Below are 22,153 nucleotides of genomic sequence, written 5' to 3'. Positions count from 1 at the left end.
AAAAAAAAAAAAGATTCTCCAATTCAGGGTCTCCCCAGGATAGAATTCACGTGATGTCCAGGGCTGTGGTCTCATCAGAGACTCTACAGGGGGGAGAGCCACTTCCAAGCTTCCTTAGAGTGTTGGTGGAATCCATTCATTTTCTTTTGGCTGTATGACTGAGGGCTCCAGAGCTTCCCTGGATGTTGGCTGGTGGTGGGCCTCAAGTTCTAGAGGCCACCCACAGTTCTTTGGAAAGGAGGCTTTCTCTACATGGCTGCAAGCCAGCGAAGATAATCTCTCACCCCATGGAGAGATTAAGGGAGTGACATGCCATTACCTTTGCCATATACTATTGACTGGAAGTAAGCCACAGGTCTGCCCACACTTAAAGGGATGACACAAAGGTGTGGACATCAAGAGGTGGGAGATCATTGGGGGTCACCTTGGGCTCTGTCCACCATAGGAATGGATTTGGAAATGGGATGAGGTTAGGGATATGGGGTTGAAGCTGAGGTCTTTGGAGTTTGCATTACTTTTCTACTGTTGCATATAAAGAGAACCCAAAACATAACAGCTTAAAATAACAAATATTTATTATCTCACAGTTTTTGCAAGTCAGGACTCTGGCTCAGGGTCTTATACGAGGTTACAGCCAAGAGGTCAACTGCGTTGCAGTCATCTGAAGGGTTGACTGGGGTGGGAGAATCTGCTTTAAAAATAGTTCCCTCACGTGTTCCTCACTGGTGGTTGGCAGGAGGCCTCAGTGCTTCACCACGTGGGCCTCCCCACAAGCTGCTTGAGTGTTCCCACGACATGGCAGATGGCTTCCCACAGAGCAAGTGATTCAGAGAGAGCGAGAAGGAAGCCAGAATGTCTTTCATGTCACAATCACTTCTACCATATTCTTTTACTTGGGGGAAAAGAGTCACTAGTTTCAGTCCACACTCAAGGGAAGAAGGATGAAGGTCCACCTTGTGGAGGGAAGAGGGTCAAAGTACTTGTGGAAAAAAATTTTTTTAATTACGTAAACTCGATCTCCAGCACAGGGCTTGAAATCATGCCCCCGAGATCAAGAGTTGCACGCTCTCCTGACTGAGCCAGCCAGGTGCCCCACTTGTGGACATTTTTCAAAACCACTAGAGTTAGTGGGTTGGGTGTGAAGGTTGGGCTCGTGGCAGTTAAGGTGTTCAGGATTTTAATGTGTTGTGGGGCTTGGGTTATTATGCTTGACTTGGCAGAAACAACGGAGCTTGGTATCATGGAGTATGGGAATCATGGCAGTGGTGGATTGGATCATTGGGGTTTCGGTGTGGTTAGATGGGGTTGGTGTTGATATGACTGCAGTTGAACTGGTGGGGGTTGTAAGTGTAGTCGGGGTAGAGTGGGGGTGCGATCAAGGAGTGTGGTGTTTAAAGTCATAACTATGGGTCAAATTTAAGTTTGGGTTATGGTGGGGATGGGATGGGAGTTTTGGTGGGGTGATGGAGTTTGGGGTTGGGCATTTTTGTGTTGGTCGTACATTCCGAATTGTGGTTGAGTTGTTAGGTGTAGTGGGGTGTGGTGTTTTGGAGGCGTTCGTTGTTGGAATCGACAGTGGTGAGGGGCGAACATTAGGTAGTGCATTTCCTGGTTATGGGAGCTGAACCCATCATCTAGGTGGGGGTTGAAATGGCTGGGGTTTGGGTTGAGGAATAAGAATCTTGAGGGGTTCATTTGAGGGGTGTCAACTAGGGTGGGTGGAATGGTGTCGATCTTTATGTTTGGGGTGGGTGGTGGCATTGGGACGACAGGAACTGGACTAATGAGAGTTTTGGGGGTTGTGTGACTGGGGTGGGCCTTGGATGGTTAGGTTTGGTGTGACTGGAGCTGGGGATGCAACAGAATGAGCAGGGTTGGGGGTTGTAGCTGAAACTGATTGTAACTGAGAATTCATGGTTGGGCCTGGGGATGGAGGGGAACTTTTCTCCTCCTCCACCCTGACCCTCACCTCTCCCACCCCTGCCCAGCCCAACAGCACAGCGAACACCACACGCCCAGCTTATGCATCTTTATTGGACCAGATGTGGGATTTTCCAAACCCAAACAGGCCACCTCTGTCCTGCACCAGCCCAGTTGTAGAGACCCTCTCCCTAGTTCTTGGGGAGACCAGCTCCCTGTAGGGAGGGGTCAAAAGTTGGTAGATTTCGTGGGTGCCCTGGAGCCCCTCCTGTGGCAGGGGAGAGAGCCACCCCTGTGCCCCGAGTCCTCCTCCTGTAACCCTCTGCACCTGGGCTTAGGACGCTGCCCGTCCTGGAAGAGGGAGGCCACATCCAACAGTGCATCCTCAATGTGCTGCCCCAGTCGGTGGGAGTCCTAGAAGGAGAAATACGTCATGTCCAGGAGAAGCTGGGAGAGGGTCTCGGTGCTGGAAAACAGGAAGGCTGGTATCCCCGATGTCCTGGTCTGAGGGAGGAGGGGGCTGGGGACTAGGATTCCTGGATCGTGGGGGCAGCAGGGAGCTGGGATTCTAGACTCCTTGGTTGTAGGAGAGGAGGGAGCCAGGAGTCCAGATCCCTGGGTCCTGAGGGAGGAGGGTGCGGGGGTGTGTGTTCAACTCTGTCTCACCGTTTTTGTGCTAGACTTTTTGCTGGAGATGTGGAAGGTGATGGTGTCATCCCCCATGAAGATGTACGAAACGCCATAACCATGGTCATCGGCCTGGAGAGGGACAGAGGGAGGGGAACCAAATAGCCTCCAGTCTCCTACCCCCGCCCCCCACTAGGCCGGAGTGCAGACTCCCAACACCCTCCTCCCTCAGGGCCCAGGGTCCAGGGAGGTGGGATCAGGCCCAGTTCCACTCACAGGCCCGAATCCACCACCAGAGGAAACATAGTCAGGGTAATTGTGGACGTCAAACAGGTGGATTTGCTGAACAGGGATCTGGCTGGTGGCCAGAGGCCACTGCTCCGAGTGAACCTGAGGGACAGGAGATGGTCAAGTATGCAGTAAAGACGAACAGACCCACCCGTCCGCGCCCCTTGGCTCAGTTCCACGCAACCCCGGCCCTTTCTGACCTCCCCTGACTGCCTATTTCCTCTAAATCGCCCGGTTTCTCTGGTTTCTCTGTCCTTCCCCTCCCTGACACCCGCCCCTCGGCTCTCCTCCTTTTCGGACCACACCTCTCCGCTTCTGCCTGATCCCGCCGTTCTCTCAGGTCTTCCTGACCACGCCTCCTTTCACCGCCCTCCTGGCCACGCCTCCTCTTCTCCCTGACCCCGCCCCTCTCCCTTCTTTCCCCCTTTTCCCTCTCCACCCCCCCACCAACTCTCTCCTCTAATATCTCCCTTTTCCTTTTTTTTTTTTTTTTTAAGATTTTATTTATTTATTTGACAGAGAGAGACAGTGAGAGAGGGAACACAAGCAGGGGGAGTGGGAGAGGTTGAAGCAGACTTCCCACCAAGCAGGGAGCCCGATGCGGGGCTCGATCCCAGGACCCTGGGATCATGATCTGAGCTGAAGGCAGACGCTTAAGGACTGAGCCACTCAGGCGCCCCTAATACCTCCCTTTTCCAACCTCACCCTCCTTATCCTGAAGTACCCGTCTCCTCCCGTGGTTCCCCTTTTCCCTCTCTAACCCTTTCCCTGCACCCCAACCTGGTCCAGAAAGGGCGACCGCAAGTGGAGAAATTGGGACACGATGTAGAGCGCAAAGAGGTGGCGGTCGACTCCCTGTCCGCTCATCGCTGCCTTCAGCAGAGCCTGGTGCTTTTCCACCGCCAGGCGGAACAGAGCACGGCGCTGGGGTTCCTGGGTTCCCCCGGGTAGGTCATAGGTCATGGAAAGACAGGAAGTGGGCTTACTGTTGGGGCTTGTCACACACCCCCGGCCTCAAAGGAGCTTGCAAAATCCCTGCAAGGCAGAGATATCAATTCTATTTTACAGAGGGGAAACAGGCTCAGAGAGGGGAAGTCACTTGCCCAGGGTCACACAGCAAAGCAGAATCAGGTGGGTTCCCAGGTCTGTCTGATATAGGGCCCCAACTCCTTCCATTGACCCAAAATAGGTAGGGGGTGGGGGAACAGAGGTACCCAGGGGGTTCTGAGTAGAGAGGTTATATAGGTACTACATGGAAGGGTACAAATGGAAGTCACAAGGTCACATAGAGGTTAAATAATCAAAGAGAGCTACATTGTGGAATCAAGGATCCCTGTTGGGTACCCCCCAGTGCCCTCTGTGACCCCCATTAAAGCATGTATCCCACTACGCTGAAATATCTCTGTCTCTCCCCACCAGTGAGTTCCTTGAGGTCAGAGACCAGGTCTGGTTCCTCCTTTGTCCATAATGCCCATCGTGGGGCCTGGTCCTCAGAAGGTGCTCCAAAAATATTTGCAAATGTAGGAATAAGTATATGGAAATGACCAAAGCCTCAAACGAGGCCTACACCCACTGTTTTCTCTTTGTCCTCCATGGCTCTCACAAAGTTGCAGGCCTCCCTCGTGCAAGACCGCACCGTCTCTGTCCGGCCTTCCAGGAACAAGCGAGTCATGGTCGACTCATAAGTCAGGCAGAATTCACCCCTGTCCTGGGGGACAAGGAAGAGAGGAGCCTGTCAGCTGGTCTCTGGAAATCTTCACAGACTTGACCCGCCTCTGTGTAGACCTCCCTCATCCTCCTGCTTGGGGAATGTGCGGTTGGGAGAGAGAAATCAAGATGGCAGACCCACAAGGGCAATGACCAGGAAGAGTCACTAAAGGGACTGACAAGGCAGGCCCAGGGGAACCAAAGTCCTGGCAAGGGGCTGAGGTTGAGGGCCCCAACTGACCCGGAAGTGGGCCAGCTGCAAGGCCACCTGGATGAAGCTGTCTGAAGAGAGATGGCAGCGTTTGATGAAGCTCTTGCCAAAGTGGGAGAAAGGGAAGACGTGGCAGTCAATGTTTCCAGACAAGGTCTTGGCTCCCCTCAGGGCTAGAGAGATGGACAGACGGATCTGCCAGAGGAGGAGGGAGGGAGGGATGGCTGGGGTTACGGATGGGGTAGGGTTAGAGCTGGGAGTGGGGCTGGAAGTGGAGGTGGGAACCGAGTCAGGGTGGGGGTGGAGTGCAGAAATGAACAAACATGTCCCTGAAGGGCTGGACTAAGGATGGAGGTCAGGTGGGACTGGGGTTGGGGATGGATGGGGTTGGGGATGGATGGGGTTGGGGTTAAGTTTGGGGGTGGGGATGAGTTTCGAGTCACAGCCAGGGAGATTTGGGTACTTGGAGGAGAGGCCCCGAAGCCCCGTCTCACCTTTTCTGGAAGGTCCCAGTGCAGCCGCTGGGGCTGGGGCAGTGAGGGCTCAGGATGCCCCTTGCAGTGGCCATCTGCCGAGTAGCCCAGCTGAAAACATTCTGTGGCCAGAGTGAACTGTGTACAAACAGAGGCTGTCAGAGCCCCTTCCTCCCTCTGGGCTGAGAGCCATCTAACCAGGGACTTCTTTTCATAAGTCCCTTCTGGGGCCTGGTGGTGGGGGAAGTGGGGGCAGTCCCTCTCCCACTCCCCCTGCTTGTGTTCCCTCTCTCGCTGTGTCTCTCTGTCAAATAAATAAATAAAATCTTAAAAAAAAAAAAAAAAAGATTTTATTTATTTGAGAGAGAGAGCACGAGCAGGGGCAGAGGGAGAAGCAGACTCCCCGCTGAGCAGGGAGCCTGATGCAGGGCTCGATCCCAGGACCCCGAGATCATGACCTGAACAGAAGGCAGATGCTTAACCGACTGAGCCACCCAGGTGCCCCTCGTTAAACAGTGTAAATCAGCGTTGATGGAGGACCTACCGCCCGCCAGCCTTCCACTTAATTCTCACAATAACTTAGGAAGAAGGGAATCACATCCCCATTGCAATGTTAGAAACATATCGGGAGAAGAACACCTCACTTGGGGCCTTGGAGTTTCCATTGATCTATACCATATTCTATGTGACATCTCTTCATTCAAAGCCAATGTGCAGAGACCTCATGTTGACAATAAGGGTCTGAGGGGTCTGAGGTTCAACTGAATTGACAGTATCATTCACCAGTATCATCAAAGGGGGACAATTCTTATTTGTGAAACAGGCACAGAAGAGTCAGTACTTACCCGGGGCTGCTCCTAAGATCTGAAAGGGGCCTCCCTTCCCCTCATACACACCAGATCCCACCCTGGGCCCCATCCAACACCTCGTGTAACGCTATGGAAGAGTGGGAACCTGGTGGGTATAGGCACCACCCTCCATGATTTAGGGACTAAATAAAATAGAGAAAATAGAGATGCTATGGTTCCCAGGATTGGATGGGAGCTTCCAGATCAAAGAAAATCCAACCCTTTCATCTGATGAAGGAAGAATCGAGGCTCAGAGGAGGGGAGTCACTTGCCCGAGGTCACACAGCATTCTGGAATCACATTCTTGCTCTACAACTCCTGGCTCGGTGATTCTGGGCAAATCACTTCCCTTCTCTGAGCCCCAACTGCCCATCCATCAAAAGAAGGTCATAGGGGCGCCTGGGTGGCTCAGTCGTTAAGCATCTGCCTTCGGCTCAGGTCATGATCCCAGGGTCCTGGGATTGAGCCCTGCATCGGGCTCCCTGCTCCACGGGAGCCTGCTTCTCCCTCTCCCACTCCCCCTGCTTATGTTCCATCTCTCACTGTGTCTCTCTCTGTCAAATAAATAAATAAAATCTTAAAATTTTAAAAAAAAAGGTCATAATCCCAGACCCCCTTTTCTTTGCTGGGCGACTCCGGTCCGGTCTTTGCCTGTCTGAGCCTCTGTCTTCCCTCTGACTGTAAGGCCCTGGAGAGGAAGATCTTTGGAAATGGGGCCGATGGTCCCCAGGGCGGGGGTGGGCTGGCCATCCTACCTCCCACATGTGTCCTGAGATGGGGCAGTCGGCCCACGAGTGCTCCACGCTGAGGCCCAGCTTCCCATTGGAGAAGACAATTAGAGTGAAGGATTTGTCAAACCAGCTGCAGGGGGAGAATTCAAAGTGGTCACCAAGGGGCCAAGAGTGAACTCAGGTGCTCTCTGTGGGACGTAGGAGTGTCAGGGTGGATGGATTTTTCCGGAACCAGGGTTGGCTCTCTAAGAGGCTGGGGGTCTCCACCAGGCGGTCTAGATGGTTTCTGAGGCATGTCTAAGGCTTGGGAAATTGGAAGATTTTGAGGGAACATACCAAGAAAAGGTCAAGGTTCCCAAGGAGCTGAGAGGTTAGGGGGACTCTTCTGGGAACCTCAGAAATCAGAGTGATGCCTGGGGTGCATCTAGGAAATTGTCTGAAGATCTCTAGGTAGGAAGTCCCAGGTCTGGGGTCCTGGGTTTGGGGTGCCTGCATGAAAATCTAAGGATTCTGTGGTTCTGAGCCTGAGGTCCCCAGGCTTGGGGTTCTGGCTTTGGGGGTCTCTAGGTTTGAAGGTCCAGGTCTGGGGTTTGGTGGTCCTCAGATCTGGGGTCCAGGGTCTGCTTGTCTAGTGTCCAGACTCCTAGCTCTGGATACCGGGTTCTGGGGTCATTGGTTGCGGCGAGGTTCAAGTCCAGCGGCTGACTCACCGGTCATGGCCCCTGCCAGCAAGCAGGGCCCGGGCATAGGCATCCAGTGAAGCTGCGGGGTCCTCCCTGGTGAGCCCTGCAGGCTCCGAGTCCAGTGATACAAAGAAGGCAGCTCCTTCCACGGCCTCCAAGGCATCCTCGGCCTGGATCTTCAGGGAACTCCGCACCTGGGCCCACACATCCCTGGGGGGGCGGGGGGGGCTGGGACACGTGCCTGAGCCCACACACCCTGCCCAGCCTCTGCCTGGCCCCCCAGCTTGCCTTTCCCCGACCTCCAGAGGCTGGCTGCGCCGTCGGGTCCCCTGACCTCTTACTCTCACCTGGGTGCGGCGGTCAGGGCAGCCAGATGCTCCTCCTGGGGGCAGGCGGGGGAGGGGTCGTCCAGGATTCGCTGGAACTGCTGCTCCAGGGCCCGCGGGGAGAGCAGGCCGCTCTGGGAGTGGGTCCCCACACGGAAGAATCGGCCTCGGTGGAAGACGGCCACATGTCGGCTGTCGCGGAGGTGGCGGATATGGTCTAGGGGTGGGGTGGGCAGAAGGGCGGGGGGCAGGAAGGTCAGATACACTGCAGGAATAAGCCCCATTTAGGGCGCCTGGGTGGCTCAGTCGCTTCAGTGTCTGACTCTTGGTTTCGGCTCAGGTCATGATCTCAGGGTCCTGGGATCCAGCTGCTCTAGGCTCCACATTCAGCAGGGAGTCGGCTTGGGATTCTTTCCCCCTCCCTCCCCCCTCCTCCTCTGCTCCTCTGCTCCACCCCCTGCTAGCAGTGCACACTCTCTCTCTCTCTCTAAAATAAATTTTTTTTTAGGGGCGCCTGGGTGGCTCAGATGGTTAAGCGTCTGCCTTCGGCTCAGGTCATGTCCTGGGATCGAGCCCCATATTGGGCTCCTGGCTCAGCGGAGAGCCTGCTTCTCCCTCTCCCTCTGCCTCTCTCCCTGCTCATGCTCTCTCTCTCTCTCTCTCTCTCTCTCTCTGTATCTCTGTGTCTCAAATGAATAAATAAAATCTTTTAAAAAATAAATAAATGAATTTTTTTAAAAGATTTTTTATTTATTTATTTGACAGAGAGAGACACAGTGACAGAGGGAACACAAGCAGGAGGAGTGGGAGAGGGAGAAGCAGGCTTCCCGCTGAGCAGGAGTCTGGTGCGGGGCTCGATCCCAGGACATAACCTGAGCCGAAGGCAGATGCTTAACAACTGAGCCCCTCAGGTGCCCCTCTCTAAAATAAATTTTAAAAATAAGAACTATTTATTAGGCCCGTCCTATATGGCTTGCACTGTTTTTTGTTTTGGTTTTTTTTTTTAGATTTTATTTATTTGACAGAGCAAGAGAGCACAAGCAGGGGGAACAGTAGAGGGAGAGGGAGAAGCAGGCCCCCTATGTGGGGCTCGATCCCAGGACCCTGGGATCATGACCAGAGCCGAAGGCAGACGCTTAACCATCTGAGCCACCCAGGCGCCCCGGCTTGCACTGTTCTAAACACTCATTTAATCCTCCCCACCCTATGTACCACTATTATCCCGTTTCAGAGATGAGAAAACTAAGGCTCAGAGAGGGTAGTAAACGACCCAAGGTCACACAGCTAGGGAGCGATGTGATGGCGCTGGGATTCGAGCCCAGGAGAACATGCTCTCAACCACTACACTGTGACGCCTCTGTCAGTGAGGATGCAAGAGGAATCTCACCTCTTGGGATGCCGGGAATGCGCGTGGTATTGAATATCTTCTCATACTGGGCAGAGCACAAGGGCCGCATTCCCATCAGCAGAGTCTGCAAGAGACCACGGGCTCCAGAGGACGCTGCCTCCCAGGACCCACTTGGCCACACGGCCACAGGACCACAGTCTCCATCCCCAGCCCACGGGTGGGGGTGGGGGAGGGGGGCTCTGTCCCCAGCCCACGGGTGGGGGTGGGGGGGGCTCTTACAGGCAGGATCTCCTGGCGGTTCAGACGGTGACGGTAGAGGAGGAGGGCGTGGACTGCGTTCCCAGCACGAGCGGCCTGCACTGGTGTGGGAGTGACGTACAGGAAGTCCTGGGGGCCAGCCAAGGGGACGGCAAAACGCCTGGGGTCAGGTTTGGCCCCCTGATCGGGGGCCCGGATCCCAAACCCAGATCCTGACCCCAACAGGCAGTGAGATGGTGAATTAGACTCTGATTGTGGTCACTGACCCTAAACCCCACTTCCTACAGAGACATCCCAACCCTAGCCCCGGGGAGCTATGAACACAGCCCCTCCCCAGCTCTCCCCCCTCACCATCATGTAATAGTTGCTGTTCACCATCAGCGAGTGCCGGGAGCGCAGGTACACAAATTCTTCCCACCAGTCACTGACCTAGGAGTGGGGCAGAGAGATGTGAGGCTGGGGCAGCTGCCGCCAAGGTGGCGGGGGGGCGGGGCAATGGGAGTGGCAAGACCCCCAAGACTTTGCTGTGTCAAACGGGGAGGGTGGAGCTCAGTGAAGGAGGCCATCGTGATCAGTAACTAGCAGTAACCTAGAAGTCCATCAGGTGGGGATCAGTTAGCTAAACCGTGCTACACTCATGTTCTGGAATACTACCAAGCTCTTAAAAAAGAATAAGGCGCAGGGGCGCCTGGGTGGCTCAGTCTTTAAGCGTCTGCCTTCGGCTCAGGTCATGATCCCAGGGTCCTGGGATCGAGCCCCACATCCGGCTCCTGGCTCAGCAGGGAGCCTGCTTCTCCCTCTCCCACTCCCCCTGCTTGTGTTCCCTCTCTCGCTGAGTCTCTCTCTGTCAAATAAATTTAAAAAAAGAAAAAGAAAAAAAGAATAAGGCGCATCTATATTACTGCCACAGAATGAGCAAGCACCGAGACACGCTGCCAACTGAAAAAAGCTAGGCACCCAACAATATATGTGAAATGATCTCATATGAGATTTAAAAAATACCACTGAGACCCAAGTGTCCATCAACAGATGAATGGACAACCAAAGTGTGGTCTATCCATACAATAGAATGTTTTTTTTTTTTAAGATTTTATTTATTCATTTGACAGAGATAGACACAGCGAGAGAGGGAACACAAGCGGGGGAGTGGGAGAGGGAGAAGCAGGCTTCCCACAGAGCGAGGAGCCCAACGTGGGGCTCGATCCCAGGACCCTGGGATCATGACCTAAGCCGAAGGCAGACGCTTAACGACTGAGCCACCCAGGCGCCCCTGTTTTGTTTTGTTTTTTTAAGATTTTATTTTATTTTTTTTAAGATTTTATTTATTTGAGAGAGAGTGAGTGAGAGCACAGGCAGAGGTAGAAGCAGACTCTCTGCCGAGCAGAGAGCCTGATGCGGGGATTGATCCCAGGACCCCGGGATCATGACCTAAGCCGAAGGCACACGCTTAACTGACTGAGCCACCCAGGCGTCCCAAGATTTTATCTTTAAGTCATCTCTACACCCAACATGGGGCCTGAACTCACAACCCTGAGATCAAGAGTCATATGCTCCACTGACTGAGCCAGCCGGGCGCCCCTGCAACAGAATGTTAATATAAAAAGGAATGAAAATGGGGCGCCTGGGTGGCTCAGTTGGTTAAGCGTCTGCCTTTGGCTCAGGCCATGATCTCAGGGTCCTGGGATCGAGCTCCCTGCTCAATAGTGAGTCTGCTTCTCCCTCTCCCTCTGACCCTCCCACCCACTTGTACTCTATCTCTCAAATAAATAAAAATCTTAAATGAAAATAAATAAAAGGAATGAAAATCTGATGTGCACTATAACATGGCTGCACCCTGAAAGCATCATACCTGGTGAAATGAATCCGGCACAAAAGGACAAATCGTGCATGATTCTACTTATACGAAAAATCTAAAATCGGTCAATTGCTAGAGGTAGTAAGTAGACTAGAGGTTACCTGGTACTTTGGGGAAGTGGGAATGGGGATGTGTTCCCTCATTGGTACAGAGTTTCTGTTTGGGATGAAAAGTTCTAGAAACAGATTGTCGTGACGGTTCCACGACATTGCGGATGTACTTAATACCACCGAACTGCATACTTAAAAATGGTTAAAATGGTAAATTTTATATTATGTCCATTTTGCCACAATAAAAATTATGTATATCTATATGTTACATATATTTTACATGGTATATTAAATATATTTCTATAAGTTATAAAATATCCAATCATACTATATATTATACAATTTAAAATTACATACAATATATAAAATTTATGTAACAAATTAAAAATATAGATTAAAAAGTCTGTGATAAGACAGCACTGTGTCAGACTTTAGTTGGCCTTCGTTTTTTTTTTTTTTTTTTCCTTTGTTGTACTTAAGATAATGGGGTATGTTATAATTGGCAGAACCTTACAGGTACAATGAAATAAATACATTGTGTGTGTGTGTGTGTGTGTGTGTGTGTGTGTGTGTGTGTCCGAGCATGCATGAACATATGTTTGGCACAGAATCTGGCCCAACAGCTTGAAGGAAAAAAAAAATGTAAAAATTAAGGCCTGGCTTCCCTCCTACCCCTCCAAACACGACTCAGTCCCCTCCACGGAGCTTGTCTGACTGACCTTTCCATGTTGCTGCCCCTTGGGGCTCTCTGTCCCAGATCCTCTTCCCTTCCAAGTCCAATGTTTCAATTTCCTTCTGCAGCTGAAGGTCCCGTTTGCTGTCACCCAGGCCTCTTTCCTGAGCCCTCACTCAGGGATCCGGCTGCCCCAGGGCATCTCCTCTGCACCCCCCAGGAACCCCCATGGAGCTCAGTGCCTTCACCCCAAAGCTGCTCCCCTTCTCCCCATCTCAGAGAGAGCCCTGCAGTCCCTCCCACACCAGGTGAGGCCCGTGGGTGCCATCCTCACCATCTCCCCACCCCCAGCGTGGCAGTCCCAGCCCCACCCTCCTGCCTTGACTCTGTCTCATCCCCCCTGTCAGGCCTCCTCCTCTCCCCCGTCCTCACCCTAATATCCTCTCCAGCCTCCCAGCCTCCGGTGTCTCCCCTCCAGTCTTTCCCCGACGGCAGAGCTGATCCTGACCCTCCCCTGTTCAGAATCCTCCCATGGCTCCTTGGCACCCCCTAGAAAAAGTCCAAGGTCCTCAGCTGGAGTTCAGGCCTCTCCCCACCACTCCACCATCACCTCTCATGAGGATCACCCTTCAATCCTTTGTTCCAGCCAGAGGAAAGCCCTCCTTGTTCCCAACACATGCCCTACAACCTCCTTATTTCCTCACCTCTGCTCAGCCCTCTCCCTCCTACCAACCTGACAGGTTCGAGTTCTGTCCAACCCTCAGGGCTCAGCCCTAAGAACTTCTCCTCCTGGAAACCTATTCCTCTCATCCAGTCAGACCGTCCCACCCCCCCAGACACTCACACCACCCTATGTGTCTTTATTGCTACCTGCCCCTCATCTCATCCCACGCTGCCCGCCAGCTATTTATAACTTCCTACATAATAAAAGGCCTGTAAGCCCTGATTTGGGTGAACTGCCGTCTTGTTCTGTGCCTCAGTTTCCCAAGAAACTCAAGTCAGAGTACTACCAAAGGCCTAGCTCCTCAACTCAGAAGCCCATTTGGGGGAGGTGCCCTCGCGCAGAAGGAGGGGGTAAAACAAGAACAACTCTGGGGGCGGAGGCTCAAAATGTTTTTTGCCTCCTGCCAGGGGAGGGCTGAAATGTTGGATAAATCCTGGAATTGCGGTTCCAATCCTGGCGGGCTGGGGGCGGGGCTGTGGATGTGGGCAGGCCCTGGAGGCGGGGCTTAGAGTATTGAAGTCAGGCTCAGAATGTCGGAGCATGGGGTGGGGAGGCTCAATATGTAGGCACATGACGATGGGGTTCAGAATATTGGAGAGTAGGAGCAGCAAGTCGGAGCATCTGGGGGGGGTTTAAACTATGGGAGCGTGGGGGCGGGGCTCAGAATATAGAGCATGGGGCGGGGCTCAAAAATGTCCGCGCGCCGCAGGGCCTGGGGGCGGGGGGCGTGGGCGGGGCGGGGGGCGGGGCCTAGACCTACAGGTTAGGAAGGAGCCTCAGAACCTTGCGGATCCGGGTGTGGGACTCACGTAATTGGACGCCCACCAGGACTTGAGCTGCAGGTACCACTGCAGGAGCGACGCCTGCAGCCTCAGGAATTCCTGCGCGAGGACTGACGTCCAGTCGAAGTCCTCGTCGGAGAGGATGGGCCGGACAGATTCCAGGTACTGAGGGGCAAGGAGAAGAGGGTAGGTCACGCCCCCGCCCGCCCCACCCCACCCCCGGTGGAGGTCCCAGGCAGGCCCACCTTGCGCACGGTGTCCTGCACCGAGGGCACGGGCTGGCGTGGCAGGGAGCGCTGGTAACTGAAGAGCATTGTTTTGCGGCCGGAGAAGATGCGGACCAGGGCCTGGAGGGAAGCAGGAATTAGTGGGTCGTTACACCCCTCACTGGGGTCGCGGACCAGGGTCGGGGGTGATGTGGCAACCTACAGAGAGAATGGGGTAGAGACCCAGAGGAAGTGGGGACAGAAACCCAGGAGGAGGAATAGAGACCAGAGAGAGGTGGACAGGGTCCCAGAAAGGTGGGGGCAGAGACCAGAGAGAAGGAGACAGAGAAGTGGGTCCCCGGAGGGCCTGAGCAGGGAGGGCTCTGCCCCTCACATACCAGCCAGGTCTTGGTGGGGGAGGACATGGCTCCGTGGGGTTCAAGGAGCCAGCCATGGTAGGACAGAAGCAGCCTCAGGGCCACGTGAAGCGTGAAGATCAGGGCCCCCCACAGACACGACGCAAACAGCGCTGCCGCCAGGACTCCCCGAAGCCTGTGGTGCTGTCCACCCCTGGGAGTGAACGAGAAAACGGGCCTGGGTCTCCCGGCCGCAGAACGCCCCTCCCCTCCGGCCCCACCCAGCCGCTGCTCTTCCGATCGTTCTCTAACCCTGGTCTTTTGACTGGGGGCATATCTTCTAGAATGGGAGTCAGTCATGGAAATCCCATTTCCTCGTTTGTAAAGTAGGCATGGATCCTCTCTCTATGCCACCCCTCCTCCCCTGGGTTCGTGAGGACACCAAAGCTCCTAAAATCACTTCCCATGGAAATTGATAGGTACTTAATAAGTGGGAGCTGGGTTTTTTTGTTTTTTTTTTTTTTGAAGGGACACACACTTGGGGCGCCTGGGTGGCTCAGTTGGTTAAGCGTCTGCCTTCAGTTCAGGTCATGATCCCAGGGTCCTGGGATCAAGTCCCATGTCGGGCTCCCTGCTCAGTGGGGAGTCTGCTTCTCCCTCTCCCTCTGCTCCTTCTCCCCTCACATGCTCTCTCTCTCTGAAATAAATAAATAAAATCTTTAAAAAAAAAAAAAAAAGAAGAAGAAGAAGGGACACACTTCTCTCTCCCAGCATCAAATTATACTCTAAAGCAGTGGTTCTCAAAGTGTGGCCCTTGGCCCAGCAGCATCCGAAGGGCCTGGAAGCTGGTTGGAAATGCAAATCCCCAGGCCCCACCCAGAGCTACTAAAACAGAATCTCTTGGGGTGGGGCCCCGCCATCAGTGTTTTAACAAGCCTCCCAGGTGGTTCCAATACACACTCAGGTTTAAGAAAACGTTGATCCGCTGATCGAAAACTACCGTAGATCAACATGTTTGCAAAGTGGCAATCAGGTGTGCGAGCAAGGCCCACCTGGAGGACTTGGGGGGAGTTACTTCCCCTCGCTACACTGGATAAATCTAGCCTTCCTGGAAATTCCTACCTCTGATTCTGGGTCTGTCCTTTGGGACTATCTGTACAAAACCTGAACCTTCTTCCCCAGGAGGACTAAGCCGAGAATTAGAACCATTAGAACCTGTCACTTCACCTGCACCTGGCTTCCAAAACTTTCTCCAAAATGACAATTATAATAATACAACCACTCTCATTTAGTAACCTCCTGGCCCTGTACTGAATGGATCACATGCATGCTTTTTTAAAAAGGATTTTATTTATTTATTCATTTATTTATTTACTTAAGTAGGCTCCATGCTCAACGTGGGGCTCGCACTCATGACCCTGAGATCAAGCGTCGCATGCTCCACCTACTGAGCCAGCTGGGTGCCCTTCCATGTGCATGCTTTTGTTTCATTCTCCCAACCACCCTGGGAAGCAATTATTATTACCTACATTTTATAAATGAAGACTGACAAGAGAATGGTGAAGTCTCTTGCCTAAGACTACACAACCGGGGCCCAGCAGAGCTCCTACTTTTGTCAGTGCATATGTAACCATATCTGGACATTTTCTAGCTTGTCAGTGTCCCTCTTAGCAAGAAAGGGAGGAAATCACCTCCATTTTACTCGTGCTGTACCTTTATTAATCTGACCCAAAGTGAATCTCAGAGGTTACTTTTCTTTTTTATTTATTTGTTTATTTATTTATTTTGAGGTTACTTTTCTTTAGCAGGCATGCCACACTGATAGAGAAACTCACTGGGTGGAGGAAGAGGCATTAGGGAGGTTACTCAGCTCAGGTAGGGGAGCTCACCAGTCTGGCAGCAACTCTTTGATCTTTTCCATCAGTCCTAGAGAAGGATCCAGCTGGAGGAACCAGGCGAGCTGGATTGCACTGAAGAGGAAGAGCCAGCTGAGGGGGCTGGCGGGGAACACACCAGTGAGAAAGTCATTCTGTGGGGAGGAAAGGGCACCCATTCAATCAATTATCCCTCCTCTGAGCACAATTCTTAGATATTGACAGAGTACCCAGTGTGTGCTGAACCCTAAGCTGGGTGTTCAAGACCCAGTGGGGACCAGACAGATCTGGGTCCTGCCCTCAGGGAGGTGAGTCAGGAATGAAGCGAGTGCTAACGGACATAAAGCAAGGCTCAGGAGCCCTGCAGAGGCGGGTTGCTCAAATTGAAGGAGTCAGGGAGGGTTCTCTGGAGGCGCTTACTTTCAGGCAAAATGATCCCCCATATACAGCGGGGTCTGGAGCTCGGTAGGCCTTCTAGAACTACACGGCCATGGAATGAAGGAAAGCCCTGGGCTACTAACCAGACTCCCAGGGAAGTGCCATGGAGATAACTAACACTTAACCAAGTCTCACGACCAAGCACCTTCTACAAGGATGAGCTCTCAAAATCCCCCCAGCAGCCCTGTGAGGTGGGTCCTTAGGTGATCTCATTTTACAAAAGAACACTTAGGTTCAAGGTCACACAGCACGATAAGAGCTACTGTTAGGGGGAGTATTGGCATCAGGGCTCAAGAAACCACGTTCTCTCTTTTTCCCCACATTTAACCAACAGGAAAGCCTCAGAGATCATGGTTTAGAACTTGGGCTCTGGAGCCCTGGGCTTAAAATCCCTGCTTTGTCACTAACAAGCTAAGCGACCGCAAACAAGTGGCTTCCCCTCTCTGTCTCAGTTTCCTCATCTGTAGAATGGGAACAATCCCAGTACAGGGCTCATAGGGCTGTCACGAGGGTGGGATGAGAAAATGTCCTTCCACAAATGCTGATTGCAGTCCTACAGCAGTGATAAGAGGACAGCAAGAGTCCTGCTCTCCTGGGGGACAGAGACAATAGCTACCCAAAAGGATTTAGGGTAGTGTGACAGTTGGCATTAGGGACTATGGAGAAAAATAAAGCCAAGGGGGCTGGGAGGAGGGCGAATTGCACAGCTCAGAGCCAGGCACACAGTAGGCGCTCAATAAACATGATTACAATGACCCTTTCTATTGCTACTCTGCTTCTTGTTGGGGATTTATTCACTTCACGATCTTTGGTTTGGCCAGAAAAGCTTACAGGCAAACGTGGTGCTTTTGTTGTTTATGATTTCTTTTTAAGAGAAGCTGTTGGCTCCTTTATCTGGTGCTCTGGATTGTCGTACAACAGGGGCTTTGTAATAACAGGAAACGTCTCCAGAGCACTTCCCAAGGACCAGGTGCATCAATAAATCATCTCATTGCCCTGTTGCTCAGTAAGGTAGCAGTAAATACCATTATGCCCATTGCACGGGTGAAGAAAACCGAGAAGAGAAGAGGTTGGAAGAACTTGTCCAAAGCCACAGAGGGTCCAATGTCAACCCCTCAAATCATCCAGATGCCTCAGGACCCTAATGCAACAGGATGCACTGCAAGGTGCCACATCTTGTATGCATTTGGAGACCAACTCAGGAATCCCTCTGACCTGCTGATGAATGACCCCCATGGATGCTGTGCCACTTGCTTGGCCCAGATGACCCACTGCACGTAACCCACGACAGCCCCATGGCATAGGTCCCGCCCAGGAGGGCAGGCATGAGCGTGGGCTCCACAGCCAGACTAATTCTAACTCTGCCTCTTAGCAGCTACGTGACCATGGGAAAGTGAAAATGCCCTTCTCTGGGCCTCTGTTCCTTCATCTGTAAAGTGGGACTAATAATAGGTCTACCTTAGAAGGCTATAAGGAGGATCAAGTGAGCAATAGGTTTATTTTTATTTTTAAAAGATTTTAGTTTTGCATAATCTCTACACCCAACGTGGGGTTCCAACTCAGGACCCCGAGATCAAGAGTCGTTCACACGCAATACATTTAAAGGGCTTGGTGAGTGTAGAGCCCAGGATACACTAAATATTACCTAATGCGATTTTAGAAATGAGGGAGCAAAAGCCCAGAGAAGTTAAGAACATGCCGGAGGGCACACAGCACCTGTGTGGAACCACCAGGATCGTAAAACAGCGATGTTGGACGGGTCCCTTCTGTGAGTCAGGCCTTCTGCTAAAACCACTAATGGTTGCAACAATCTCTTGAGGGAGGGACTGTCAGGGATACTGTTTTATAAATGAAGAAATTATGGAATTTCAGCCCTGTGGTTGCTGAGGGCACAGCCCTCACCCTGGGACCATGTTCCGGGAGCTACGAGACTTCGCAGTGGCCCGTGGGGTCCACAATGGAAGAGGAAGACATAAGAGCATCAGGTGTCCAACAGGGAGAGAGGTGGCTATGTGATAGAAAGGCAAGAATGATCATTATTACAATTACCAATTTACACTAATGAGAGGGTCTGGGGGGGGGACTCAAAACTAGGGGTCAAAATAGTCAACAATGCAGCACTAGTCAAAATCCACCTACAAGCATAGAAATCAGAACAGTGGCTGCCTTGAGTGGGGGGGGGGGGGGCGTGCACCGGAAAAGGGCTCAAAGGAACATTCTAGAATGGTCCAGGCCAGGCTGTCTTGATAGGAAGTTGGTTACACGGGTATTGTCAAAATTCAAGGACGAGGGGCGCCTGGGTGGCTCAGTTGGTTAAGCGACTGCCTTCGGCTCAGGTCATGATCCTGGAGTCCCGGGATCGAGTCCCACATCGGGCTCCCGGCTCGGCAGGAAGCCTGCTTCTCCCTCTCCCACTCCCCCTGCTTGTGTTCCCTCTCTCGCTGTCTCTCTCTGTCAAATAAATAAATAAAATCTTTAAAAAAAAAAAAAAAAATTCAAGGACGGTATATTTTAAAACTCTGTGCATTTTTTCTGAAACTATATCTTAATTTTTAATACACACACTTATGTGTATGTATATGTGTATTTATGTATTTAACCACAGGCTAATGGCCACATGGTAATGTTTTAATTGATGGATTAGCCTGAGGCCCAGGGGGTTCCCCTGCTCTTTGGAGGCAGGGGGCACCTGGCTGGCTCAGTCAGTAGAGTGTGTGACTCTTGATCTCAGAGTTGTGGGTTCGAGTCCCATGTCCAGTGTAGAGATTACTTGAAAATAAAATCTTAAAAAAAAAAAACAAAACAGGGCGCCTGGGTGGCTCAGTTGGTTAAGCGACTGCCTTCGGCTCAGGTCATGATCCTGGAGTCCCGGGATCGAGTCCCGCATCGGGCTCCCTGCTCGGCAGGGAGTCTGCGTCTCCCTCTGACCCTCCTCCCTCTCATGCTCTCTGTCTCTCATTCTCTCTCTCAAATAAATAAATAAAATCTTTAAAAAAAAAAAAAAAAAAAAAAACCAGACAGAAACTCTTTGGGGGTCTGGGGTAGTGGCTATTTATCCACTGGAACAGATATCTCTCTATTTTAATAACTCATAAGGCTATAGAGGTTCAATCCAGCCTGTTCAAACATCTCAGCTTCAGGAGATCCTCCGGGGCCCGGGCCACCCCCTTATTTAGTGACAACACCCCCAGGCTCCCTCTTTCCACCCGGCGGGCCTTACTGTTCTCCCATAGCACATGTCACGTGATCTGACATACTCCACATCTTGCTTATGTGTCCCCTTATTGCCTTCTCCTCCTACTGAATCAAGAGTTCCACAAGGGCAGGATTCTGTCTTGCTCCCTGTCATGTCCCCAGTGTCCCAAGCAGTGGCAGGCCCTTAATAAATGCTCCATAGATATCTGGTTAATGAATCAAGAACAATATTATCAAAAGCTAACACTTACTCTGCACTTGACATGGGCCAGGCGGTTCGCTCAGTGCTTACATGTAAGAAGAATTCACTTAGTCCTCGCGACTGTCCTGTGAGGGAGGTGTTATCATCACCCCCGTTTGACATGTGGGGAAACTGAGGCTCAGAGAGGCGCACTTGCCCAAGGCCACGCAGCTGGTAAGTGGCCGAGCCAGGATTCAAAGTCAGGCTTGGCCAACCCCACAAGTGTTCAAGATTTGTGTTCACAGACAGGGAGACTCTGGATGTACGCAGGGCCATAGTTCTAGAACTGGTGACCCTGGGGGCAGGCGTGGGCTCTGGTTAGATGTTGGGCATGGGCATTCTAGAGCAAGGGCAACGAGCCCAGACTGGGACAGCAGGGTCTATAGTGATGGAGAAGTGTGGATATAGACATTTGGAGGTTCACATCTCGGAACCATAGGGAAGGTGCACTGCATACCGGAGAGGGGGATTGGGGATTCAGAAGTGAGGGCAAGGAGGCGGCCCCCAGACCCAGGGGCATGGGCTGGGGGAAGAAGGGCCCTTCAGGATTGGGGTGCGGGCTGACCAAGATCTTGATCGGGTCACAGTGTTCTGAAATGAGCACCCAGTTTAGAACCTAGAGACGAAAGGGGGAGGGGAGCACCATGGGGTATGGGGTCTGAATTCTAGAAACTGGGTGGAAGTTGGGTTTGGGGGGTGTGAGGAAAAAGGGAAGTGGTCTAGGAAGTGGTGTTAAGAGGTGAATAGAGGTTCCCAGTAGGTGAGGTTGAGGGTTCCCAAGTGAGCCTCCGAGAACCCAGAAATGGCTATTTAAGGGGTTCTGAAAGTCGACAGCAAAATTCCCAGAAGGGGGTGATAGGATCCCATGAAGGAATCACCCACACGCCGGAGTGGGCCTCGGGCACCCCTGAAGCACCTAACTGGATTCCTGGAAGGAAACCAAGTCGTGGCTCTCCTCACCCAGAAACGGGAGAGGTGCCTTTTCCAGGAGCGCAGTCCGGAGAGGTAGATCTCCTGCAACACGGGGGCACTGAGCTCCACTTCGGCCCCGTCCGAGGTCATCGAGGGTCGGAAGCCCACGGCCTGGTGCGCTTCAGCCATGTCACCCTAGAGCCCTGGGAGGTGGACAGAGGGTCATTCTCCAGGTCCCCAGCCTCAGACCCGGGAGTCCGGGCCCCCAACCCCCTCCTCCTACAGACCCAGGAATATAGGACGGCAGCTCACCCTTCCCTAATCACCTGAGGGGTCTTGAAGGACTTGGCCAGACACCTCCGGTGCTGGAGGGACGTCACTTGGGGACCTCTGTGAACGCATAGAGAGGCAGGAGGGACAACTCGCATTAATTCCTTTTGCGGTTCTGCTGAGAACGAGGTGCAAGGCAGTGCGCCCCTCCCCATGAAGGACTTTCAACATTCAGGGTTGGGGGCGGGAAACAGGTCCAGGGTTGAGTTGCGGGGTCTAGAGAAAAACATTAGTCCGAGACCCATTTGAAACGAACACCTGCCGGACGTTGGCACCGTCCGCCCCATTTCCGCTTCCCATGCCAGGGCGACAGGGGGATGGGGTGGGGGGATGGGGTGGGTGAGGAGTGGCGGGGGAGGAGCAGGGGGGTAATGTCTATAAATTCGTCCGCTCTCGGGTGGCCCAGCGTCCCCTCCCCCGCACCGGGGGCTGGAGGGGATGGGGGAGGGAGCACCCTACTGCGCATGCCTCACAGCCAGGGATGCTGAGGCTGTGAGCCGATGCGAGCTTCGAGGACAAGTGATGGAGAGACCCGCACGCCCAACCCAAGACACAGGCCTCCAGGCCCCGCGGGAGCTCGAGCCCCTCCAATACTTACCACGCTGAGTCAGAGGTCCGCCGATCCAATCCTGGAGACCAAGCCCGAGCACACCCCCCACCCTCGATTTAGAGCGCCAGACCCAAGGCTCCCACTTGCATATGTCCAATCCCAGGGCGACGAGTCCGCGACTTGGTCGTCGGGCCTCCGGAGCTCCTGGTCGCCCCCGATTATCCAACATCCAGGCACCCGGATTTCTGCCTCGCGCGTGCCTTGCCGGGTATTCGAGTCTCTGGTTTTATCCCCGCCCCCTTCCAACCCTCTGCGTTCTATCCCCGCCCCCTCGAATCCCGGCGTCCAATCCTCTCCCTCCGTTCGATCCCCAGCCCTCAGTCTTTTTCTACTCCGCCCGATTTCTCCACCATTGGCTTCCCGGGTTCTAAGCTGCTCCTCTCCTCCGAACCCCAGGTTCTTGGGCTTCCCACTCCGCTTTGTCTCACTCTCCTTCCTCTCTGCAAAACGAGGCTCGGCTTGGAACCCACAGCCCACCTTTGGGTAC

At 52.9% G+C, this 22,153-nt stretch overlaps 1 protein-coding gene across 2 annotated transcripts; it reads right to left on the bottom strand.

Moving 5' to 3' along the window:
• Positions 1-2,014: 2,014 nt before the first annotated feature.
• Positions 2,015-21,912, bottom strand: CPT1C (carnitine palmitoyltransferase 1C). Of its 2 annotated transcripts, none has more exons than XM_078063597.1 (20): positions 21,655-21,912; positions 21,053-21,272; positions 20,775-20,929; positions 15,956-16,095; positions 14,109-14,280; positions 13,750-13,851; positions 13,532-13,669; positions 9,772-9,849; positions 9,442-9,549; positions 9,202-9,286; positions 7,836-8,031; positions 7,516-7,698; positions 6,830-6,935; positions 5,248-5,364; positions 4,784-4,948; positions 4,409-4,543; positions 3,616-3,768; positions 2,824-2,937; positions 2,587-2,679; positions 2,015-2,334 (listed from the first exon to the last, which is right to left on the bottom strand). In XM_078063597.1, exons 3-20 carry the CDS (start codon positions 20,913-20,915, stop codon positions 2,149-2,151), a joined length of 2,412 nt encoding a protein of 803 aa, XP_077919723.1. In that variant the 5' UTR covers positions 20,916-20,929; positions 21,053-21,272; positions 21,655-21,912; the 3' UTR covers positions 2,015-2,148. The 2 variants fall into 2 exon arrangements, with proteins under 2 accessions (XP_077919723.1, XP_035924091.1); XM_036068198.2 differs by having other exon boundaries at positions 21,053-21,116.
• Between the last annotated feature and the right edge of the window lie 241 nt (positions 21,913-22,153).

Source organism: Halichoerus grypus, chromosome 15, assembly GCF_964656455.1.
Source record: "Halichoerus grypus chromosome 15, mHalGry1.hap1.1, whole genome shotgun sequence".
Lineage (NCBI taxonomy): Eukaryota > Metazoa > Chordata > Mammalia > Carnivora > Phocidae > Halichoerus > Halichoerus grypus.
This window is presented reverse-complemented; position numbering and strand designations above follow the sequence as displayed.